This window comes from Lithobates pipiens, unplaced genomic scaffold, assembly GCF_037356315.1.
Source record: "Lithobates pipiens isolate NorthernLeopardFrog02 unplaced genomic scaffold, aLitPip1_a1.2 Scaffold_13, whole genome shotgun sequence".
Lineage (NCBI taxonomy): Eukaryota > Metazoa > Chordata > Amphibia > Anura > Ranidae > Lithobates > Lithobates pipiens.
The window spans coordinates 17,880,012-17,905,093 of record NW_027507718.1 but is presented as its reverse complement, the minus strand read 5'-3'; the positions used below and the strand labels follow the sequence as shown (position 1 = coordinate 17,905,093).

The following is a 25,082-nucleotide window of genomic DNA, read 5'->3' as shown; positions in this document are numbered from 1 at the left end:
CTCCAGTACCTTCTCAGCCAATAGAAACATGTCTGTGTATACTGTGTGGCCCCATAAGCTGATTGCCTGGGGGGCCCATAATCTCTTATTCTTATACAATATATTGCTCGGGGACCCCATGAGTTGTCAGTCCACCCCTGAGCCTTTTGTATGCGTTTTTATAATGGAGGTCTGCATTCACTATAGAGTGAAAAACCTACAGATGCCTACACTGGTTGTGCAGTTTGCTTCCATGGGAAACTTTGCGGTTTAAGGTCAGATTGTTATTCGTAAAGCTATACCCCTTTCCTGAAGCCTAGTATTGTTGATTGTAGCTCCTCCTTCCCCCAGATGACTACAATCGGTCTGCCCGTTGCCTCTTGATTTGTATTAATCTGATGGCTTTGTGCACGCACATTGGAAAAAGTATTTACAGAGGTATTGCTGAAAGATTGTCGAATCCTTGCAGTCCACTAGGGACAAAGGCAGAGGGACCATTAATTTTGTGTACATGTACTGTACTGATAAGCTGGGAAGCGTGTTTTGTTTCAGGTTCTCTAGCCTCTTGGTGACAAGCCAGCAGAAACACTACTTGTTGAATGAAGATGGTCCTTATCGATTTTGACCCATGCTGTTCTCATCCTTTGTCACATTTAGAGGTGTGAGGATCAGGGTCTGGATGGCTTCAGTAGTATGTAACAATGTTGTCATTTCCTCCTATTGATTTCTTCCTCGACTACCCTTTTATTCACATGATTTGGTATTATGTTGTTTTCTTTGGCATGATGTATTGAGTCACTGACGGCACTTTAATTTGGCTTTTCTTATTCCATTTTTCAAATTTTAAAACCCGTCTAAAATACCATAGAAATCGGAGTCCATTTACGTCTGGCGACCAAATGACCTATTTGTCTTGTTTAAATTAGTGTGGTGGTGTTTTGTACAAATTAATAATCTATCTTTTATATCTATATACTTAACTGGGACCTGGTGGTCTAGCAAACAGGAAAGTAAAGGTAATGGCTCATCAGTCTGGACAGGAGATGGCTGTGCAGGTTTTGTGTCATTTTTTTCTGGGGGATCTTATTGGTAGCATACCACCAATTCAGGACCGTTAAAATGATACTAAAGTCTAGTTTTTAAACCAAAAAAGTCCTACTTGCCTGCTCTGTGCAGCGGTTTTGCCCAGAGCAGATTCTCCTCCTTGAGCTCCTGCCTGCACTCATGGCCTCTTCCAGAATGCCCCCCTAGCAAGGAGGCTTGCTATGGGGGGCACCTGAGCTGAGCCGCTGCTGTGTCTATTCAGACATGGAGCAGTGGCTCGACCCTACCCCCTCTCTCCTCTGGCTCACTGACTTTGACAGCAGTTGGAGCCAATGGCGCCCCCTGCTGTTTCTCCATCAATCAGGAAGGTGTGTTCCAGGATTTCGTGGCTCTCGTGCAACATCAGTGAATCGAGAGGGAGCTGCTGCACACTTTTTTTTTTTTTTCCATGTATAGAATGTTATAAGATAGAAGACCTTCTGCCTTTAGAACCACTTCAAGCTGACCAGAGACATATCTCGGCTAGTTCAGCAGGAACTTAATGAGATTCAAACCATATATGGTCAGACTGAGTGTACCCAAGTTGTTAGATCAATAAACTTGGGTACAACCAGCCTGTTGGATTTTACATGCGATAACAGCCCCCAGGAATAATCACTGTTTTTTTTTCCCTGCAGGGACTGCTTCTCCAGTCACCCACCCAGGAAAACACTAACTGTGGAAGGAATTCCCCTGTTAACACTGACTGTTGGTGGGGAGGAGACTGAGCAATTTTCTTTTGCAAAAAAGAAAATCATTTGAGTCTGATTGGCCTTAGTGCACTTAATTATAGCAGAGTGTGAGGGAATGGAACAATTTCATGTTCTAGTACTGCTCTTTATGTTCCTTGAGGTCTTGTAGACAAGATTCCGTTATTCATGTGATGTACGGTTTCATTCTTGGGGGAGGGAGGAGTGCAAGGTATAGAGGACATAATAATGGATGTATGTCTGTGGGGGCTGAACCGCTGTCTGAGACGTGAAGATGTAAGCGGTTGCTTGCCTCCCCCCTCCTTTCATCCTTATATCTTCAGCATAGACTTAACCGAATCTCTCTTTTATGGTGTTTTTTTTTTTTTTTTTTTTTTTTTTTTTTGTTTATAGCTTATACTACAACAAATAGATAAAATCCACATACTTGAAAATATTATATCCAAAGCATAGGATGGTACAGGATTTTGAAAAATGATAGCGGCGGTGAATATGAAAGGCTTTTAGCATATTAAATAGCATTATAACTTGTAATAGGGCCTAATAGCTTTTTGAAATGTGTGGTGGTATAAACAGACTCTTCATGAATGTATGTGTTCATGGATGCATGACCCACATAACCTACAAATTTGATTGGGTTGGCATCGACTGATGGATAGCAGATTAGACGTCTGCAGTTTTCTGGCTACAAATTTGTTGTCGAGCAAGATTTATCAGATGCAATCAGAATTTTGAGCGGTCAAATAAAAATTCCGAAACCTATTCAACCCCCCCTTCATTTCCTCCTGATTTTTCGTTCTCTCCAAAATTCAGTTGTAAAGCTTTATGTAAGGGTGGGAGAAAAGAGAAAATATATGTATATGTGATGAATCTTCCCCTCTCCCTAAAGCTGCCTGTCTGTTATTCATCAGAGAGCAGGTCGCAGTTCAGTGAGCAGAAGAAAAGATTTTAATAGAAGTTATGCCAAGGGCTGTAATGCATCATTTTAGGGCCCTAATTACATTACAATGACAAATATCAATGGTGACAACAGCAATAACCTACATCCTTTAATGGCTGTGCTAGAAAAGGAGTTTGGGCTGTGCGCCATTAGTTCAGACTCACTTTCAAAACCGACTATTAGGAACATGTTTCCATAGACTTATTGTGCAATATAACGAAAGCCTGGTTGTGAGATCTGTGAACGCCTTTAAAAAGCTCGCTCTCTTGGGATCCACAAGCCAAACTTGATGAGCCATAGTAAAGTCTGTTGCTAGGGCAACATTTACTGTCACTTTAAGAGCATTAAATGATAAAGAGCCCGTAGACGCAAATCAAATAAAAATTGATGCGGTTTGGCTGCTCATAGACATCACCATTTCATACCTCAGCATTTTGGGCAGACTTGCTTCCTTTGCAACTTTTGGCTTTTTTCATCCAAGTACATATTCCATAGAAATATTGCATGTGAAATGCACTTCAAATGCTGGCGTGAAATAACCCTAAGCAAGTGCCCTCTGGGGGAAGCACCTAAGCACTCTAAAGATTTTAGGGGTCCTGGTGCCAGCCTATTTTGGGTAAGGAATAACTCACTCATCTGGGAATAGTTGTTTAGGATTTTAGAGGGCTGACCTACAAACATTATGACCTCACCTAAACTAGGATTGTGAAAACCAGATTTTGCAGGCCAACTCATGCTTATCGGCTCAGGAGTCAAGATGGTTCCATCCAAAGCTTCTCATAAAAACAGCAGTAACTTTGCAGTGAGTCTTAGAATGTTTTTGCAATAGCATTCACTTTTTTTTGTCAATGGATCAAAAACGTTAAATGCTGATTAGCCACGTTTTTGAGTGTTTATCTACTTTTTCCCATAGTTTTTATGTGTGTTTTTTAACGTTAAACTTTTCAGAAAAACGGCTCCTGAACGCGATTATTTCAGGGCTGCCCATAAACTCCACTGCTGAAAAACGTCCATATGTGCATGGACACTTAAGATAACAGAGGGGAGTTTATGGGCTGTTAAAACAAAAAACACCCAAATCCCCTCAAAAACTGCCATTTATGAGCTTCAGTGTGCATGGAGCCTAGTTGTGTTTTTTTTTTTTTTTTTTTTGTTTTTTGTTCACATCTCATAAAGTTCAGTTTGCAAAGACACTTGTTACCAGTTACAACTTTTAACCAAAAACTACTCGTATAAGTTACAATTTTTTTCATGTTTGTTTCATTTTAGCACTACTGATTTCCTGCAGCCTACTTGTTACACTTCCGGTCTACATGCACACAATGGCTGCATGACATTTCTCAGGGCGGGTTTCCCAATGGTGACAATAGTGGACCATACCTGACTCATTTATGGTGAAATAGGACATGTAGTCTGCTTTTGAAGGCCTGGGTGACATTTTATAAAAGCAGCCTCGTTTTTGAATTCTGTAAACGCTGTGGGTAGTATCCATCGTCTGGTAGTACAGAGGTACTTATTTCTAACTAGATGGGCAGTTAACATTTACCAACTGTTTAGTCTGTGCCTTTATCTTTTTCAAAGCGGGGCTACCCCCCTCCAAATAAAAAAAAAAAAAAAGTCTTACTCTCTGATCTTTCTCTACTTTCGGTTTTTGCAGTGTAGTTGATGTCTTTGGAAAGAATTTATGCTTTGTGTGTGTGCTTTGCGTGCTTCTGAAATGTTTCAGAGGTGTTTGTGGCAAAATGACATACTAACTGTGGTTTGCTTTAAGTTCTGTTTGGGTGATGGGCCTCGGATCTGACAAATGTTAACAGCAGTTTATGGTTTCCCTATCGTGTTTTTTTTTTTTTTTTTTTTTTTTTGTCTGTCAGTTTCTAGTCTATATTTAAGAAGGTAAAATGTCAGATTTAAGAAAATGTGCATGTTACCCTTTTACTTTTTTGATTGTGTCCTGATAGGTAATGCAAATACATTTGGAGAATGACTGACTGTGGGTTTGTGTGTGCTGCTTTGCTCTAGAGCAGTTGGTTCTAATCCTATAATGCTTGGAACTGAAGAGTGGACAATAATGCACACCTCCAAGGGATGCATGTATTCTTGGTTTCATTTAAAAATGGCCACTGAAGTGTGCCTGTGGTCAGACTATATATTAAAGCAGTAGTAAACTGCAGTTGGAGGGGGCTTCCATCTTCACCCAGTCTTCCTTCTGGGTTTGTGGCCTCAGGCTACATGAGTAGCCGGGGGCGCCATGACGTCACTCCTGCACATGCAGTGCACTGCACTGTATGTTGGACCTTCAGACGCATGTGCCAATGACATCACTGGCTGCATGCAATCTGCGCATCTCCTAAACTGCAAGCTTAGAAGATATTCACAGTACCTATGGCTAAGCCTATAAAAAAAAAAGGCTTACCTGTAGGTATAAGTGGTATAAGAAGAGTTTGCTACCACTTTAAGGCTGAAAACTCTGCATCGTTCTGCACACGGTTCTAAATCCTCACATATTCTAGAAACTTTTCATACAAACTGGACTTTTTGGGTCACATACACATTGCAATACACGTTTAAGCTGGTCTGCTGCATCAATGTAACCCCATCCAAACCCCCCTACAGAGCTTGTAGGAGAGCTACAGGTTCAGATATACCTCTGCTCAAGTCCAAATAGCTTGTACATATCCCATCGGTTGCTAAAGGGGTGTGAACATTATTGTACATTAGGGACAGATTTCAGATCTGTCTGATCTAATGTAGTGTGTTAAAGCATGTGGGTTGCGTTAAGCTAGCTAATTTATTTGAATGGGCTCCAAACACTACAATAGAACTAAAATCAAACCAGTGCTATAATCTGATCTGTGATGCATTGCTGTGCTGCATTTAGATACCATGCATTTCGGTAAAATGCATTACTACAGTGCATAAGTCTGAATGGACTCAATTTACATATTCTTAAAAAGCCATAAAAGATGTGGCTGAGGAAATTGCCGTTTTTATTTAAATGGTGACTAGAAATTGTCCAACCCTACTTTAAAGAATAATTCCAGGATAACACAAACTGAAACTGCTCCTATCCCTCTTCGAACACCTATTTTTAGGCCACTCACATAATCTTCTCTGTGTTAGACAGCGCCGCTGCAGGGAAGAGCAGAGTGCTCACCAGTGGCTGGCAATGCCTGGGCATGGTAACCTGCCCCGTAGCTTACTATGGCTCTTCCAATGATGGTGATATCTCCTCTCCCCTGCAGCCTCCTGACTGACCGGGAGCTAGGTCATGTTACTGGATCAGTGTGGCCTGAAAATAGGAAAGTATTGCAGTTCGTTCGTTCGTTCCTTCCTTCCTTCCTTCCTTCCTTCCTTCCTTCCTTCCTTCCTTCCTTCCTTCCTTCCTGTGACCTGTTACAAGGTCTCAGTTGCAAATGGGGTGCAGCACGGTGGCCAAGACCATACAGTGGTTTAACAGGACAGGTTCCATTCAGAAAGGCCTTGCCATGGTCGAACAAAAGTTGAGTGCATGTGCTCAGTGTCGTATCCAGAGGTTTTCTTTGGGAAATAGGCAAGCAAGGGTTGAAAGGGGGGGGGGGGGGGTGGGGAGTTCAGCCTGTCAATCCTCAGCCCATACACTGCATCAAATTAGTCTGCATGGCTGTTGTCCCAGCCAGAAGAAAGCCTCTTCTAAAGATGATGCAAAGAAAACCCGCAAACAGTTTGCTGAAGATAAGCAAACTAAGGACATGGATTACTGGAACCATGTCCTGTGGTCTGAGACCAATAAACCTTTTTTTTTTTTAATTTTTTTTTTTTTGGTTCAGGTGGTGTCAAGTGTGTGGCGGCAACCAGATTAGTATAAAGACAAGTGTGTCTTGCCTACAGTCAAGCATGGTGGTGGGAGTGTCATGGTCTTGGGCTGCATGAGTGCTGCCGGCACTGGGGAGCTACAGTTCATTGAAGGAACCATAAATGCCAACATGTACTGTGACATACTGAAGCAGAGCATGATCCCCCTCCCTTCAGTGACTGGGCCGCAGGGCAGTATTCCAACATAACGACCCCAAACACACCTCCAAGACCACCACTGCCTTGCTAAAGAAGCTGAGGTTAAAGGTAATGGACTGCCCAAGCATGTCTCCAGACCTAAATCCTGGGCATCCTCAAATGGAAGATGGAGGCTTACAAGGTCTCTAACATCCATCAGCTCCATGATGTTGTCATGGAGGAGCAGAAGAGGACTCCAGTGGCAACCTGTGAAGCTCTGGTGAACTCCTATGCCCAAGAGGGTTATAATGGTAGCCACACAAAATATTGCCACTTTGGGCCCAATTTGGACATTTTTCACTTGGGGATGTACTCTTTTGTTGCCAGCGGTTTAGACATTAATGGCTGTGTGAATTATTTTGAGGGGACAGCAAATTTAAGCTGTTTATACAAGCTTTACACTGACTACTTACATTGTAGCAATGTGTCATTTCTTCAGTGTTACATGAAAAGATATGATATATTCACAAAAAAGTGAGGGGTGTACTCACTTTGTGAGGTTATGTATGTATATGTATTTTTATATTGATATTTCCCTTCACTTCCCGTCCTTTAGACATAACGTTAAGGAAATGCCCTCTAAGGGCCGGTTCCCATCAGGTTTGTACGGGAATGCAGTACATATTCTGTTAATGAGCTGAAAAACGCAATGGACCATAGCAAAAATAGCACTAAAAATGCATTGTACCGAAAGACCTAGTGTTGTGGTACTTTGTGATTTGTTGCCCAAACACAGATCGTGTTTTGCTATCTGTGGTTGGGGTGCCCTTTAACAATACACTTTCACAGTACTCTGGTGCAGTTTCCCCGCATAGTGGGTGCAGCCCAGTTTATCTGTGGTTTTTCACATGGGTTAACGGCGCTATTCCATAGACTTAGCTTGAGCGTTTTTAGTTTGTTTTCTGAAAGCGCATCAGAAGTCTTGCATGGTGCATCTTTAGTGCACTTTCAGAAAACGCACCAAAAACACTACTTCTGATTTACTGTGCTGCATCGGAGCAATGTGAAAGGGGCCTAGGTCCTTTTTAATCTAGTAAGGACCCCACAGCGCATATGGTTGTATTGTGACGTAGACTGTGGATTTAGGCCTTACAAAAGTCCATCGAATGTGCAAAGTTATTTGTTTTTGTAGCTACAAATTAAAGTAGAGCTATATGAGATTTAATTTTTTCAATTTTTGGATAGAGTAAAGGAGAGGCTAAAAAATGGACTAAAACTGCGCAAAAAAATGGGCAGTGTTACCGCCGACACCTGGGGCGCCTCGATGTGAAAGCCCTCTAACGGGGGGGGGACACAGACTGCATTAAAAACTGACATCCCTCTGCATGCTATCCAAAACAAAAATGCCTTTCAGTTAACTTTTTGCTTTTTACATCTGTAATACTTTTTAATAGCGTATCAGTAGACCTTTTTAGACTCCATTTCTGCCTTCACAAACACCCCGTGGACCATTAGTGTCTGACTGGAGGAATAATATAGCCCGTTAAATGAAGGTTGTTTTTGTTTTGTTTTTTATCATTTTGCTCACAGAACCACAAAGAGGGCTTTTTTGAGGAAATGGTGGCCCTGTCTTGCCTGTGGTTTGTCAGCTCAACAAAAGGAGTCTAATCTGAGCATGTTTCATTCCGAACAATCTTTTAATTTTTTTGCATTGGGGAAAGTGTGTATTTATAGATTTATTTTTCTGTACAATAGTTTTATATACATATCTGTGTTTGTTTTTTTTTTTTTTTTTTGTTTTGCCATTACATTTGAATGCCCTTTTTTTTTTTTTTTTTTTTACGCATGATGATAAATTGTCTGCATATGCTACTGATGGATTAATTCATTACAGTGGCATTGTGTTTATTTTGCTCATGTGTTTTAAGAGCTCATTCCTTCTGTGCAATCTACTAGCTACATGCTTGATAAGCTATAGATACTTGAGCAGTTAACTCGTTAGATGGTGTCAAATGCCAAGCGGATGTGCTCATTAACCAGTTCCTGACCGCCGGCCGTCAAATGACGGCCAGGCGGCGCAGCTATTGCGGCGGGAGGCCGTCATATGACGGCCTCCCGTTTAAACAGGGATGCGCGCGATCGTGCGCGCGCATCCCTGTTTCTTCGGTGGCGGCGTGTCACGGAGACACCGCTCGCCACCGAAGGGGGTGAACAGCCATTCGTTATGGCTGTTTACCACGTGATCGGCCGTGATGAAGTCACGGCCGATCACAGATGGTCACACCCCCTACGTGCACGGCGCATGCGCGCGATCGCGAGCGCGCTGCGCGTGCACGTCGGTGGCGGCGTGTTCCCCGGGAACACTGCTCGTCACCGACACTGGTAAACAGCCATTGGCTGGCTGTTTACCCACGTGATCGGCTGTGATCCTTTCACAGCCGATCACTAAAATGTAAACAAACCGCGGTAACGGGATGTTACCGGGTTCTCCTCCTCACACACCGATCGTGTGTGAGGAGGAGATTGCGGTAACATCTCGTTACCGCATACAGTGTACACCAAACATACTGATTGCCCCCCCCCCCAATAAAGAGGACCTGTCACCACCCCTCATAGTACCTGTCAATCACAGTCCATCAGAGTACCTGTCACAGCCCATCAGAGTATTTGAGTACCTGTCCCAGCCCATCAGAGTACCCGAGTACCTGTCCCAGCCCATCAGAGTACCCGAGTACCTGTCCCAGCCCATCAGAGTACCCGAGTACCTGTCCCAGCCCATCAGAGTACCCGAGTACCTGTCCCAACCCATCAGAGTACCCGAGTACCTGTCCCAGCCCATCAGAGTACCCGAGTACCTGTCCCGGCACATCTGAGTACCCGAGTACCTGTCCCAGCCCATCAGAGTACCTGTCCCAGCCCATCAGAGTACCCGAGTACCTGTCCCAGCCCATCAGAGTACCCGAGTACCTGTCCCGGCCCATCAGAGTACCCGAGTACCTGTCCCGGCCCATCAGAGTACCCGAGTACCTGTCCCGGCCCATCAGAGTACCCGAGTACCTGTCCCGGCCCATCAGAGTACCCGAGTACCTGTCCCGGCCCATCAGAGTACCCGAGTACCTGTCCCGGCCCATCAGAGTACCCGAGTACCTGTCACGGCACATCAGAGTACCCGAGTACCTGTCACGGCACATCAGAGTACCCGAGTACCTGTCACGGCACATCAGAGTACCCGAGTACCTGTCACGGCACATCAGAGTACCCGAGTACCTGTCACGGCCCATCAGGGTACCCGAGTACCTGTCACGGCCCATCAGGGTACCCGAGTACCTGTCACGGCCCATCAGGGTACCCGAGTACCTGTCACAGTCCATCAGAGTACCGAGTACCTGTCACAGTCCATTAGAGTACCGAGTACCTGTCACAGTCCATTAGAGTACCGAGTACCTGTCACAGTCCATTAGAGTACCGAGTACCTGTCACAGCCCATCTGAGTACCCGAGTACCTGTCACAGTTCATCTGAGTACCTGTCACCGCCCTTCAGAGTACCCAAATACCAGTCACCAAACCATCAGAGTACCTGTCACCAGGCCATCAGAGTACCTGAGTACTTGTCACCAGGCCATCAGAGTACCCGAGTACCTGTCACCAGGCCATCAGAGTACCCGAGTACCTGTCACCAGGCCATCAGAGTACTCGAGTACCTGTCACCAGGCCATCAGAGTACTCGAGTACCTGTCACCAGGCCATCAGAGTACCCGAGTACCTGTCACCAGGCAATCAGAGTACCCGAGTACCTGTTCCAGTCCACCTGAGTACCCGAGTACCTGTTCCAGTCCACCTGAGTACCCGAGTACCTATCTCCAGCCCATCAGAGTACCCGAGTACCTATTTGCAGCCCATGTCTCATAGAATATACGTTGGGGTGTTTACTTTCCAAAATGGGGTCATTTTGTGGGTAATTTCACTGTCCTGGTGGTCCAGGACCTTCAAAAGTGTGATGGGTAGGAATGAAATGAGATGTGTCATTTATGCTCCTAGAACGCCTGAACGTACTACTTCAATGTTTGGCCCATCTATGTGGCCAGGCTGTGTAAAAGTCCTACACATGTGGTATCGCCATACTCGGGAGGAGTCGCAGAATGTATTTTGGGGTGTAATTTTTGCTATATACATGCTATGTGTTAGAAATATCTTATAAATTGACAATTTTGTGTAAAAAAAAATGCGTTTTAATTTTTTTCCACATATTCCAAAAACTTCTGGAAAAAAATTAACCATTCAAAAGACTCATTATGCCTCACAGATTATACGTTGGGGTGTTAGCTTTCCAAAATGGGGTGATTTTATGGGAAATTCCATTGTCCTGGTACTCCAGGGCCTTCAAAAGTGTAATAGGTGGTTGAGAAATGAGATGCGTCATTTTTGCTCGTAGAACGTCTGAAGGTACTACATCAATGTTGGTGCTCTGTATGTGGCCAGGTTGTGTAAAAGTCTCACACATGTGGTATCGCCGTACTCGGGAAGAGTAGCAGAATGTATTTTGGGGGGTAATTTGTTGTATACATATGCTGTGTGAGAGAAATAACCTGATAATATGACAATTTAGTAAAAAAAAATAAAAAAAAAATAAAAAATCTTCATTTTGCAAAGAATTGTGGGAAAAAATGACAACTTAAAAAAACTCACCATGCTACTTACTTAATACCTTGGGATGTCTACTTTGTAAAAAGGGGTCATTTGGGGGGTATTTGTACTTTCCTGACTAGTTAGAGTCTCAAGAAATGAGATACACCTGATGTACTGAAGGCCTGATCAGAAGTGATGAATTTTCAGTGATTGGCACCATAGATTGTAGACTCTATAACTTTCACAAAGACCAAATAATATATACTAATGTGGGTTATTTTTACCAAAGATATGTAGCAGTATAAATTTTGGCCAAAATTTATGAAGAAAAATTACTAATTAGCAAAAATTTATGACAGAAACGAAGAAAAAGGCATTTTTTTCACAAAATTTACGTTTTATTTTATTTATAGCACAAAAAATAAAAAACCCACTAGTGATTAAATACCACTAAAAGAAAGCTCTATTTGTGTGGAAAAAAGGACGCAAGTTTCATATGGATACTGTGTTGGATGACTGAGTAATTGTCATTCAAAGTGTGAGAGCGCTGAAAGCTGAAAATTGGTCTGGTCAGGAAGGGGGTGTAACTGCACTGTACTGAGGTGGTTAATGAGTCACTGTCAAGTTTCAAGGCTGGCTTGGCAACGTCTGCAGGTTTCAATGGTCTACTGATCTAGCTGTAAAGACTTTTAAAAAATGCAGATTCTGAATGGAAATTTTGGCTGCGCTTTTCATCACGACAAACTTTTGCGAACTGTCCTTATTAACATACTGCTGAGCTGAATGTTTTGGACGCGAGCCACTTACCTACTGCAGATTTGTGGTTCCCCCTGCAGATTAGGGCCCTCTTGCTTTTCTTCTCTAGCTGTTTATTTAGAGACTAGGTACTTGGTATACATAATTCAATATATCAAATGTTAATACATTCTGTCTCTGGGTAAAAAGGTGTTTTGCTTAATAAATGCTCCTATATTTCTTTTCTTTTCTCTGCAGGCAGAAATTGTCAAGAGACTGAATGCTATCTGTGCACAAGTCATTCCCTTCTTGTCCCAAGAGGTAAGGTTGCTTCATTTGTAGTCACCTAGCTAAGTAATGCCATTTAAATGAGACATGTAAGGTATTAAAAAAACATTTTTTTTTTTCACTTCTCAATTCATTTTTTTTTCTTTCCTGCTCTGCTCCTTTTTACCTCCGCATCTTATTAAATTTCCAAGCGATATAATTTAAATGCACTTATATAGTTGGAAATGTTATAATGTGCTAAGCATAATGCAGCTGTTTTGCTGTCATGTAAGCTCAATGTTGCTAAGAATTATGATTGTTTGTCAGAATGGCATCTAATAGAGTAGATTGAAAAATTGCCAGAATAGACATAGAATAGCACTTCTCTTTTGATGATAGGCATTAAATGCTAGCAGAAGTGTGGTTAGGCATATCCAACTCAAGTGCTGCTGTACATAGAAAAATGCATGCAGTAGCGTAAACCATTTCTACTATGCTGTTTAGGAGGACCACACTGAGTGATGCTGACCATAGACATAATGAAGACAGGAGTAGCATGGATCATGGTTTATGTGATTGATGTAAATTTTAGGAATATGTAAAGGCAAACTTTTTTTTTTTTTTTTTTCTCCCCATATGGTAAAGAAGGGTAAGAACCTTGGTCAGGTTTTGTGGTGTCCCTGCTGGGTAGAGGCGCACTCTCTATTGATCCTGGAGAACATTGTCCAATTGTTTCTGGTACAGAAAGTATTGAGGTTGATGTCTCTCTGGCCTCATGTACGCTGCTGGTAAATGGAGCGGCAGTTGGCTGCTTTTTTTAGCTACCCCTGACCTCGTCCAATGTTTTCTGATGTGTACATGTTACACAGGTTAGTTTTAATGTTTTTAGGCAGTTGCATTTGAACTTTTTTTTTTTTTTTTTGCCTTCAAAGAAAAGACTCTAAACTCTGTACCGGCGTTTACCCGTGTTTTCGTTTACAGGAGTTTCACATTTTTGGCTATTTTGTTAATAAAGTTTTTTTCAAGCACTTCTAAACACAAACGCGGCATATAAATGCGGGAAAATTTACGTTTTACACTGGGTTTTTATCTGTCAAGTTAAATCGTTGAGGAGAGGTTGTAAAAACGTCCTGTGTACATTAAGCCTAAAGGCATATATACTGTGTACTGTTCTAGATCAGGAGTCTCCAAACTTTGTAAACAAAGGGCTGGTTCATTGTCCTTAAGACTTTAGGAGGGTTAGACTACCGCGGTAGTGGAAATTTTTCTGACATCAGTGGGAGTAAACCTCGCCAACCATGGTATCCGGCCGCTATCGGGCGGTTTTAAACCCCGCTAGCGGCCTAAAAAGGGTTAAACCCTTTGCCGTTGGTATAGCTACGCTGCCCTATTGATTTCAATGGCATGGGGCGGTGAATACACCGCTCCAAAGATGCTGCTAGCAGGACTCTTTTTAACTGTCCTGCTAGCGCACCGCTCCAGTGTGAAAGCCCTCCGGCTTTCACATCGGAGTGAAAGGGGCCGTTTTTTTACAGGCACTATTTTTAGCGCTGTAGCTTCTGAAAACTGCCTCAGTGTGAAAGGGGCCTTAGTATCTCTAATCACATCCCCCCCCCCCCCTCCTGTAAGCTGCTTGCAAGGGGGCTGTTAGCTTCATGTCTTCTATATACTCTGTGCCTGTGATTGTTCTATTATCTTTCCTAATTGAAAACTACAACATGTTGCAGTTTGGACCTGCTAAATGTAGTATTTTGCATTGTGCTCATTGAAAACCGGGTCAAAGCCAAAGTCGGTACAGAACCTCTTTCTCACGTGCATTTGACCTCCTCCTAAGCTGCTTATGTTATCCCATTGGCTTGAGTGAGAGATTTTGTGGCTATGATGAATTCATTTCTGGGGACCCTTATGACACTGTAGGAAATGTATTGTGGGACTCTTCCCTATTCCTGTGCTCCAACTACTTTAATTTCTATGAGATTTTTACTTTGGACGCCCCAATGTCAATGTCCCCCAATTCAGAACAAGTAGTTTTTTTGTTTTATTTTTCCTGATGTGCAAAGTATAATATGTTGCTGTTTATCTGGTTTGTTCTGTAATAAACTCCTGTTCTTCATCAGATCACAGGGTAAGCCTGCACGTGTCCAGTTATCTAGTGTTACTAATGATTTTTCCATTGGCCAGTTTAATCCGTTTTATCCGGACAGACTTTACACATAAGCTACATATAAACATACAATACAGTTTCTTTTCCGTCAGATCATGGGAGCAGTTTGGCTTCTTGCATCTGTAATTAGTTTACCTGCTAGTTTACTTATACCCATGAGAGTACAGCCTTGTTAATCAGCAGGAGTGCCTTACATTTGCAGGCCTAGAAAAGTGAATGATGTATAGAGATTAAACCTGTTAAGATAGCAATCAATCCTTTAAGACATCTAGCGGTGTTTGGTTGCTTGTGGCATGAATGAAGGTGCTGTAAAGACATAGAAAAATACCGGTCTATTACAGGACCCATAGGCATCAAATGATGACGCTAACCATCAATATTTGGCAGGGTAAGGTGACTGCAGAGGCAAGCAAGTGTTTTTGCGCCTGTCTGGTGTGAAAACTTTAATTGGTTAGATAATTTGAAAACATGATTTTTTTTTTTTTTTTTTTTTTTTTCATCTGCAATTTCATTTGTACTTTTAGTTTAAAAGTAGTCTTGTCAATTCAAAGTGAGTTCTAATGAGGAATAATAGACTTCTTTGCAATAAACAGCAGTCAGCAGCTAATGCCCACTGGTTGGCGGGCAGTTATTAGGAGCTATGAAACTCCAGCAAAAAGGTGATGTGTAAAATGTAATTAGGAGCAAGTAGTGGACAGTCGCCATTCACTGTTCTGAGTGTTTCCACAAAGGTGGTGGTTTATATGCTGTAGGTGACTGTACTTTGCATTTTATCAGTCTGTCTTGCTGCCTTCTTAAAGCGGAACTTCACCCTCAAAAGGAAGTTCCCTCTCCTCCCATCATCTGTTCCACTACCCAAAGGTTGCGTTTTTTTTTTTCCCCCCTCTCACCTAGGTGAATAACGTAAGCTGTGCCTCCTGGGATATGCACACCACATATCCCAGGAGGCATAGTGTTTATTTCACAAAGAAGGGGCACGGGCTTAGTGTCACATCATCTGGAGGACCTCTGACTGAACCCAGAAGAGTTGGCAGCCTCCTTATTTCACAAAGTGCACATGGCAATGCATGACCTGGTTGGTAGCAGAATAGAAGAGCATCTCAGCAGGACAACGCTGGATCCACTGGATGGGTGAATGAGTATCTAAAACTGTGAAGAGACTGCAACCCGATAAGCAAAGGTGTAAAAAAAACAAACAAAAAAAAAACCCAGTGAAGATCCACTTTAAAAAGAATGGTCTACTATTTAGCCGTGATGTGACACTACTGCCACAGTATATAGCATGTGCATAGCAGTTCTATCACTTGAGTAAAGAGATGCACTGAAATTTCAGGGGCCGAGACATATCAGCCGAAAATTGTGATTTTGTCGCCAAAGGTGTGCCGATAAGGGCATCAAAAACGCACGTGATTTTGCTGCCTTTTATACTGTGCTTATGGCGTGTTTCATAGGTCATGTGACTCAAAAACGTAACACAGGTGTGTTTTTATTGATGCATTCTTGCTGTGTTTCCAATGCATTTCAACATGGAGGTGTGTGGGTTTTTTTTTTTTTTTCTGACCACAAATGCAGAAAGCAAGATTTTTTAACAATGGAAGTGCAACGGACCAGTGTGAAGACCTACAGATCATTTAAAGGGATGCATTTTTCTTGGGCTCTTCTTGCCATAAAGGTGCCAATAATGGTGGACAATAAATTCATATTAGTATAAATTAAAAAGTCGAATACAATAATATTTTATTTTAGTTTATTTTTTTCTCAAAATTGTATTTTAAAGTTTCCTAATAAGAAACCCTTGGATAAGTGATTGCTGTAACAAGGCTCCATATTTGGATATGTACAGTATGGAGTCGTGCTATTATTGCTGTTCATTCTCTGGCAAGCACTCTATATCAGATTTCGAGAGCAGACTCTTTTAGTGGGTGTCTGACAGTTAAGTTGCCATTGATGGGTGTGGTTTGACAGCCTATGTGTCTGTAAACACCCACTGTGTTGACAAGGGAATATTATAAACATGTGCGGAATCCTACAGCTAGGTCAGCTGTCTTACAGAGCAAGTAAGCAAGCCTGTCTTATGGCTTCGTTTTTTTTATTTTATTTTTTTTATTTTTTATATGTATTGATTATATTCAACGTTAAGCTGTGTTTGTTCCTTTCTTCTTTGTGTATATATATATATATATTTTTTTTTTTTTTTGTATTTCACTGAACAGATTGTACCATAATTCTCCTAATTGGCCCATGCTGACTTTAATTCCGCCTCATTAACCAATACTTCAATCCCGTTGCTTCCAACTCTGATATGCTTGCAAAGCAGATAGCCTTGCAATGAGAGACACCTAATTAGAATGACAGCAAATGTGTTTTTATTTTATAAAAAATTTTTTTTTTTCCCTTTACTGGCTGGAATCTCAAATGTGTTCCCATTTGGTGGAAAGGTTTCATGCAGTCTGCATTCCTGTTATATTAAAATATCACTGTCAGGTTCTCGCCACCCTATACATGTTCCTCTGGACAGATGTAGCATATATGTCTAAAGTGACTTTGTTGCATATCTGTGTACCTTTTTTGTAGAACACTGAACTCAGATGAAGATTGGAGGTTGGTGGACCTTTATCCCCCTTCACAAAAATTCATATCCTTGTGCAGTGCTATATGCTGATGTGAAGTCATCCCACAGTGAATAAAACAACCCCCCCCCCCCCCCTTGCCAGGTCTGCACTTACCTCATTCAGGTCACCGGCTTCCCCAGGCTCTCCTCCTGGCTAATCCAGTCTTAAGATCTGCCTCCTCTCCTGACTGGCTGGGAGGAGAAGCCAGAAGACAATGGTGAATATTTATTCACCGGCTGCCGCTGTCCTAGGTATTGGTTACCAAGCTGGGGCTCCACAGATGACCCACGGAAAGGCTATGCCACCAGTGTTTTCCAGGAAGATATGTAATTTCGTAGGGCGTATGCTTCAGATGAGGTGCATGGCGTTCTCACATTCGCGCACAACATTACTGTCCTCTGGAAAGACTCTCACCAGCAGCCGCTGCGCTATTCATTCTTGGACAGATCTAGTAGTTGGCTTTTGTGCTCCCCTTCAGCTGCAGTCATTCACAACACAAGCCACCAGATACTACTGTATGGCATATGTGGAAACTTACAGACTTAATGTTTTATCAGTACAGAGGGACCAGAGAAGGCACAGCAAAGAGCGCTGCAGATGTTCATCTAATCGCGTTCTGAAGAGGCAGGGGCAGTGCAGGCTCTGTGTTCTGTGTGCAATGCCCACTTTTCTCTGTAAAAATACATCTCCCTGCCCCAGTGTTGCCGGATAGCAGCGGGGAAGGATGGTGCACCATCGCTGCTCAACAGCTGTAGCACTGATTTTTACAGGGACATTAGCTGCTCTGTATTACGTCCCCTGGGGAATTTAGCAAGCCTTTCTAACCTCTGGTGAGACTTCTTTAAAGTTTACAAGAGGAACTGAAACAACTTCTTTCCCGACTACATTATATTGAATGCAGGATCTGTCCACCTAACAGCACTTTAATGTAAACACATGCCAGCATTTCTGTGCTGACTGAAGCTAACCATAAAATACCTGTTTTGATAATACCTTGACAATTAAATTCCTTCACACAGCATGCAGCTAGGGAAGTCAGTGATGGCCTGTTTTTAAAGCTGTTTTTTATTTTGTGTTTATTTTTTTTATTTTTTTTAATGAATGCGCAGTTGAAATGCTTGTGTGGGGCCTGTTTTACTTGCCTAAAAATGTGATTCTGATCAGCTAGTCTTGCGTTTTGGGTGCCCATGGATAGCCAGGATGGCGACTTGTTTTTGCTACTGCAGTGAAATTATACTAGTACTCCAGGCAGTTTTCAGCCTGTGGTTGGATAAGGAGAAGCAGGTGACCACCACTATTCTCTCTTAGCTTTTAAAGTAGAACTATAGGCAATACTTTTTATTTATTTTTGTTCATTGACGGACCAAGCTCCTCACATTCGGGTTACATTACCTTCAGGAGTAGGACTAGTCAGAAAAAAGAACAAGCACAGCACTGCCTATGGGCAGTCCTAACTGGTAGTAAACCCACTCTCCGCTATAGACAGCCCAGTTTTGTGTTTTCCTGTCTAGTCTAGGAGCCTGTGGTTCCATAGGTGGGGTTTTTTTTTTCCTCGCTAAATAATATAGATCCTTGTCTTCCCTGCCTTACCAACGAGCGCATGCAGACCTTGGCTAAGCGCTGGGTCGGCCTTTTGCTTCCCCCTTGTGCACATACTCCTGGTGGGCGCAGCATCTCCTGAGCCTGGACAGGCTGAGCACACTTCACACACTCTCAGCTGGCAGACAGCGCACAGCACTGCTGCCTAGATCTCTGGGTTTGTGGTGGTGAGCCCTACTGGGGCATACACGGTCTGCAGCAGCGTTTGCTTCCCTCCCTCATGAGGTTTTTCTTCTGTCAGTGCCTGGTCAAGTGTTAGAACCGCCTATGGTGTCTGAAGGGAGTGCCCCTTCCCCAGACCAGGTTGGTATTTGGGCATATGGTGAGTAACCCCCCCCCCCCCCCCCCCTTGGCGTAACATCTTTCACATGCCAAATAATTGGGCTAACTGCTGTTTAATAAAAAAAAAAAAAAAATGAATTGAAGTGTATTTTTTTTTCCCCCCAAAAAATTAAGTTTTAAAAGAACGCTGTGCAAATAGTGTGACATAAAATATTGCCATTTTATTCCCTAGGGTCTCTGTGTGTCTCTGTGTGTGTGTGTGTGTGTGTGTGTGTGTGTGTGTGTATGTATCTATCTCCATCTAATCTTCAGGAGCAATAATGTACCGGTAACTGAAATTAGAGATAGGAGTTTCTAGGTCACTGCCTTTATAAGGGAAATGACAAACAAAAAACCTCCAATATCTCATTTCAGTTACATATTCTTGCTCATGAAGAGTGGATATAACTTGATGAAGCGCGCCAAGTCTCTTGTATACGCAACATTTAAACCAATTAGGTGTCTAATCCTATCCACACGAATACCTATATTATGATATTGTTAATGTAATAGGAAGCCTTAGAGGTGGTGTCGTTTTAATTTCTCTCCACTGTCATGTATTAACACGTTCCTTCTTGTATATAGACCAAATATACTGTGACATTAATTATGATATATATAAAATATATGTTACTTTGACCCCTTACCAATGACTTGAGTTTTGCCTTTTTAGTTACTCTTTAGTTAAACTTCCCTCACCTACAAACTGAAGTTCATTCCTTTGCTCTAAGAACGAAAAGTTACAATGTTTATAGTTATCTACCAGCACAGACAATGTTGTGAAAATCTTGACAGGCTGCCCACTCTTTTATTTATTTATTTATTTTTATTTTTTGACAGCTGAGTGAGCAGAGAACTCTCTACACTTGTTACATAAATGAATTGGGAAATTCTGTATAGAGTTAGTGAGAGGTTTACTAGAGATCGAGATCACAATTTTTTAATCGTGCAGCTCCTACCACCTTCTCCTTCCTTCCTCAGGGGAGGATTCTGAACCAGAGTCTAGCTCCATTGTCGAGAGAGATATTATATATATATCTCTCTCTCTCTCTCTCTCTCTCTCTCTCTCTCTCTCTCTCTCTCTCTCTCTTCTCTCTCTCTCTCTCTCTCTCTCTCTCTCTCTCTCTCTCTCTCTCTCTCTCTCTCTCTCTCTCTCTCTCTCTCTCTCTCTCTCTCTCTCTCTCTCTCTCTCTCTCTCTCTCTCTCTCTCTCTCTCTCTCTCTCTTCTGAAAAAGCGATGGTGGCCATGCTCATTACTGTGGTGCGAGATGTACCTTTAAAATTGAGGATTATTCTGGAGCTACCGAAGAGGTAGCTGTTTCCTTTGGCTGTCTCAAGCCGGTCCTTACCGCTAAGGTTTTTCTTACCTGACCTATGTCAATATGTTTATCTACAAGGCTTTTGAACACTCGCAGTCTTTTTAGCCATTTTTTTTGTTGTGTTACCCCTTTGAAGAGACCCTTATGAAGTGGTCCTCCTCTCCTGTTGATCCTCCCATATTTAGGTTGAAGAAGGCAATCGTGATGGCGGTGGAAGGGTTTTCTTTCACGACCCTGCAGACAATAAGGTGGAATCAATTGCCTGCTCTGTTTATGATTGTGGGCTCAGCCCTTTGCCCAGTGTTGGCCACAGCTCTGGGGTTTAAGATGCTTACTTCCATAACATAATTTTATGGAAGTTTTGCAGACGTGGCGGCAATCCAAGGATGTGCGACGGCGGTTCTGCCATCAATTCCTAAAGAGGTCTTTGACAGTTTTCAGAAGCTTTAAGTGTTGTGAAGGATGGCAATTTATTTTGAATGCCAACAAAGCTAACTTATTTGTTTCTTCTGTTTTTTTGTTTTCTGATACCATTCACTGAACTTTTTAGACATGCTTCGTATGTCAATCACCAGGGAGGGGCGAGGAGTTCAACAGAGGAGCAGGAGATTTCCCACATTGTTCAGTGGGTGGAACTTAACGTGCCAGCTCTCTCCGCTTTCTACATTCCTCAGCAATAGGCAACTAATAAGCTGATTACCTCAGCCACCAGTTGCTAGATCAGGGAGAATAGTCTCTGCACCCAGGTGTTTTTCATTTGCCTGAGGCGAGGCATGCTAGATGTGGATTTGCTGGTGGAAGCAAAGGTGCTGAGATTCTTAGCAAGAGCGAGGATCTCTAACGGATGCATTGGAGGCTCTGGCACTGTGGAGTTATTATCGACTAGTTTTTAATGCCTTTTCCCCTCAAGTTTCAACCTCCTCTACTACACAGGATAGAGGCCGAGGCTCCAGATTGGTCTCGGTGACCCTGGTACATTGACGTGGTGCAGCTGGTCCCGGACGTCCCTGGAGGCTTTTTTTCGGGAGTCCCTCCTGTCGAAAAGGACCAATATTGCACCCTGCTTTACAGTCTCTAAATTTGACAGCTTGGCTATTGAAAGCCAGGTTCTGAGGGGACTGGATTACTGGCTTCTGTGATCCCAACAATGTTGAAGGTGCGTAAATCCACTTCCTGGAGCATTTATCATCGCACCTAGAAGGCTTACATTCTGTGATCTGAGGCTGTGGGTTGACATCCGTGCTCCTTCTCTGTCTTTGGATCCTGGCTTTTATACAATAGGGTGTTGATCAGAAACTGGTCTTGAGTACTATTATGGACCAAGTATCTGCTCTTCGGATCCTTTTTTTTTTTTATTAATTTTTTTTTTTTATTAATTTTTTTTTAGCGCCCCTTGGCAACATGCGCTTTAGTTCATACCTCCTTTATTTAGGGGTTTGGCACGTTGTTCCTTTTATGGTTGCTGTTTCTGCCGTGGGACCTGAACCTGGTTCTCTAGGTTCTTCAGAAGGCACCATTTTGAGAACTTTTAGGGATCCCCCAGAAGGTCTCTTTTCTAGTCTCTATCACTTCCACTTGTCAAGTGTCAAAGCTGGCGCCTTGTCCTGTAAGTCTCCCTATCTGTTTCTCTGTCCGCATCCCTCCTTTGTTCCGAAGGTAGCATCTGCCTTCCACCTGAATGAGGACATTCTCATCTCTTCCTTGTGGCTGTCTTATCCTTGGGGGCGTGGTTGCGTTGCATTCGTTAGACGTGGTTTAGGCAATTTGCGTGTACCTTTCTGTTACAGTCCCCCCTTTTGAGAGGTCTGATTCACATTTTTGTAACTTTTGGATGGGACACGTAAGGGTCTGGCGGCCTCTTTGGCCACTTTCTCATTGAATCAGACAGATGGCTTATGCCATTAGGTGTTGGACATCTACCTTTCTGTCAGGACACACTTTACCAGGGCAATTGGTGCTTCTTGGACTTTCCATTTCTCAATTTGTAAGACAGCTACCTGGTTGTCTATGCACACATTTACCAAGTTTTCCAAAGTTTGTTCTGGCCTCCTCAAATGCATGTATCGGCTGCAAAATTTTGCAGATGGTCGTCCTGAGGTTTCTGGTTCCTCTTACAGAGGGTAGAGGGTTCTTTTGGGTTTCTTTTTATTCTGAGTTGTGCACAGTTTTGGGATGTCCCTACAGTCAAGGATTTGAAGAGCTGTCTCCGTCGAACTCTGAAAGGGCTTTTACGGTGAGTAACTATCTTTTATAACCATTGACATTACTACTTTTTTTTTTTTTTTCCTGTCATCTGTGTCTCATTAGATTTCACTTTCTGAACCGTAGCCAAACGGGAGGTGAGAGGAAATCCCTGTAAGTTAGGGAAATTCCCTCAGGTCACTGAAACTGGTGTCCCCATATTTTATTTTTATTTTGTAACGTGTACCGGGAGATCAGTTGTATTATGTTTAAAGAAGTTGACTGCTGCTCGTACCCAGAACAGTTAATAATTAGATGTTTTACAGCTGTAGATTAAAAATCTAAGTGCCAGTTGGCCTTGAAATTTTGGGGCAGCCTATAAAGAGTCTGATTATCGACAGAGAAAGGTCTAGACTCTTGAACAACTTTGTGGCCAGTAATTGGCTTTTGTATGGGAACTCCAGCATCAGTGACCTGCTTTAGTTGCTTGTAGATTAGTCTGTCTGAAAATGCCTTGCAAACATTCCCCAGAAATCGCAAGGCAGGGAGCAATTAAACCATTTAGTCTCTTCCCTGCTGATCTGTGGTAAACCACTTCTGGCTCTGCTATTTGATGAGGTCATGAAGGAAATTGTCCATGTGGGGACAGGTATATTAAGCATAGTGATATGCATGTTAGTGGTAGTCTCAGCAGCAGGAGGATGTTTACTTTGGGCTACAAGTTAGAGGAAAGGCTGAGGTTAATGCTGATTAAAGTTCCATAATTTCCTTACAGCGGGATCTCTTCCCACACCTTGTTAACTTCAGTGAATCGTGCAGTGAAAGTGTAAAGCGGCAAACGGACATTAGTTTGTTTACACATTGCAAGGAGAAATCTTATGGAAAATGCTGCAGAGGCACATAGAGGTTGCAATGTTACCTTTTTCCGGTGTAGTTTTTCAGATAGGCTGCGGCTGGAATGATGCTGATTCATTTACCATATTATTTTAATATGTGTTGAAGAAGTATTCTAAAATACAGCTGAAAAAAGTTTTAATAATTAACTTTTTTCTTTTTATTTTAGCACCAACAGCAAGTAGTACAGGCTGTAGAACGTGCCAAACAAGTGACCATGGCAGAGCTGAATGCAATTATTGGGGTATGTTATCTTTTCTTCAAGTGTTGGTACAAGTTGTTACAATTTTGCTTTAATATTTAATCACTTTTTACAAACTCTTTATTTTACAAATGCACTTTCGATACGCACTCGAAGGTGCATTTGTTATTTTAGGTTTTAATATAGCGCCAAAAATGTACTCAGCAGTTTACTTATATTGTACGTTGCATCACTGGTTAACCGCTTCAAACTCAGGCCAGTTCTGACATTTCTTATACATGTGCAAATCTACTTTCAAACTCCCTTTCTGCGCCCTGCAGAAGTTATCAGGTGTCTGGATTCAGATCAGATCTACAGGAAAGCCTAACGCATAAAAATGGCATCATCCAATGATGCCAGGATTATGGCTGCAGATCCTGGTATCACTTTTTCTTGAGGATTTGTGTGTGTATATATACATAAAGCGGTCAGGAAGCCATTAACAGCTTAAAATCTAGGGTCCAGCTTGCATTTTATACAGTTCATAAGCATACTAGGGCCAATTGACCTACCAGCATGTTTTTGGAGTGAGGGAGGAAACTGGATTACCTGGAGGAAACCCAGGGGAAAACATGCAAACACAATGCCAGTTGGAATTCAAACTGAAGACCCTAGTGCTTCAAGGCATAAGTGCTGTCCCCTTCCATGATACTTTGCAGAAAACACTCTGCTTTCTATTGGCAGTGCTGTCTACTAAAATATCTATCTATATCTGTTCATATGAACTAAAGACAGAGAGGGGTGTGTACCTACTCTGACTCATTCGACTGTGTGTGGAAAGCCATGCATCAGACATCCTATGTCCTCTTGGATTATTAATGTAAAGCATTGTACTGGAAATCCAAAATGGCGTTTAAAAAAATAAATTAAAAAAAAAGCCTCAAATACCCAGGCAGTGAGGCCTGAAAACTGTCACATGAGGGTGCAACGGAAGGATACCTGACCCTTTGTTGCTCTGACCAACAACTTGTGCAGGTTTTTTTTTTTTTTTCAGCATGACAAATCTGCCATAGGAACAAGAAAAATGTAATAAAAGTGAGGGGGGAGGCACATCAAATGAGCCTGTTACTCTTGTAATCCCTTTCACTTCTGCTTTCAAATGTGATAAAGTACCCTACCAGTCTGTTGCTTTTACTTGGGGGGTGAAGATGTACTGCTTAACCACTTTCAGACCGGACCATTTTGCTGGCTTAAGACCAGACCACTTTTTGCGATTCGGCACTGCGTCGCTTTAACTGACAATTGCGCGGTCGTGTGCCGTGGCTCCCAAACAAAATTGACTTTTTTTTTTTTGTTTTGTTTTTCCCCCACAAATAGAGCTTTCTTTTGGTTGGCATTTGATCACCCCTGCGGTTTTTATTTTTTACGCTAAACAAAACAAAAAAAGCAACCATTTTAAAAAAAACGCATTATTTTTTACATTTTGCTATAAAATCCCCCA

At 42.3% G+C, this 25,082-nt stretch overlaps 1 protein-coding gene across 5 annotated transcripts in view; it reads left to right on the top strand.

The window, feature by feature from the left end:
• LOC143973958 (transducin-like enhancer protein 4) overlaps positions 1–25,082 on the top strand; it is a 165,263-nt gene that overhangs the window by 30,721 nt on the left and 109,460 nt on the right. For 3 of the 5 annotated variants that reach the window (XM_077474885.1, XM_077474884.1, XM_077474883.1), the window contains exons 5-6: positions 12,302–12,364; positions 23,570–23,644. In XM_077474885.1, coding sequence (XP_077331011.1) covers positions 12,302–12,364; positions 23,570–23,644 — 138 coding nt within the window. The remainder of the gene's footprint in view (positions 1–12,301; positions 12,365–23,569; positions 23,645–25,082) is intronic. The other 2 variants (XM_077474887.1, XM_077474886.1) reach the window with 1 other exon arrangement.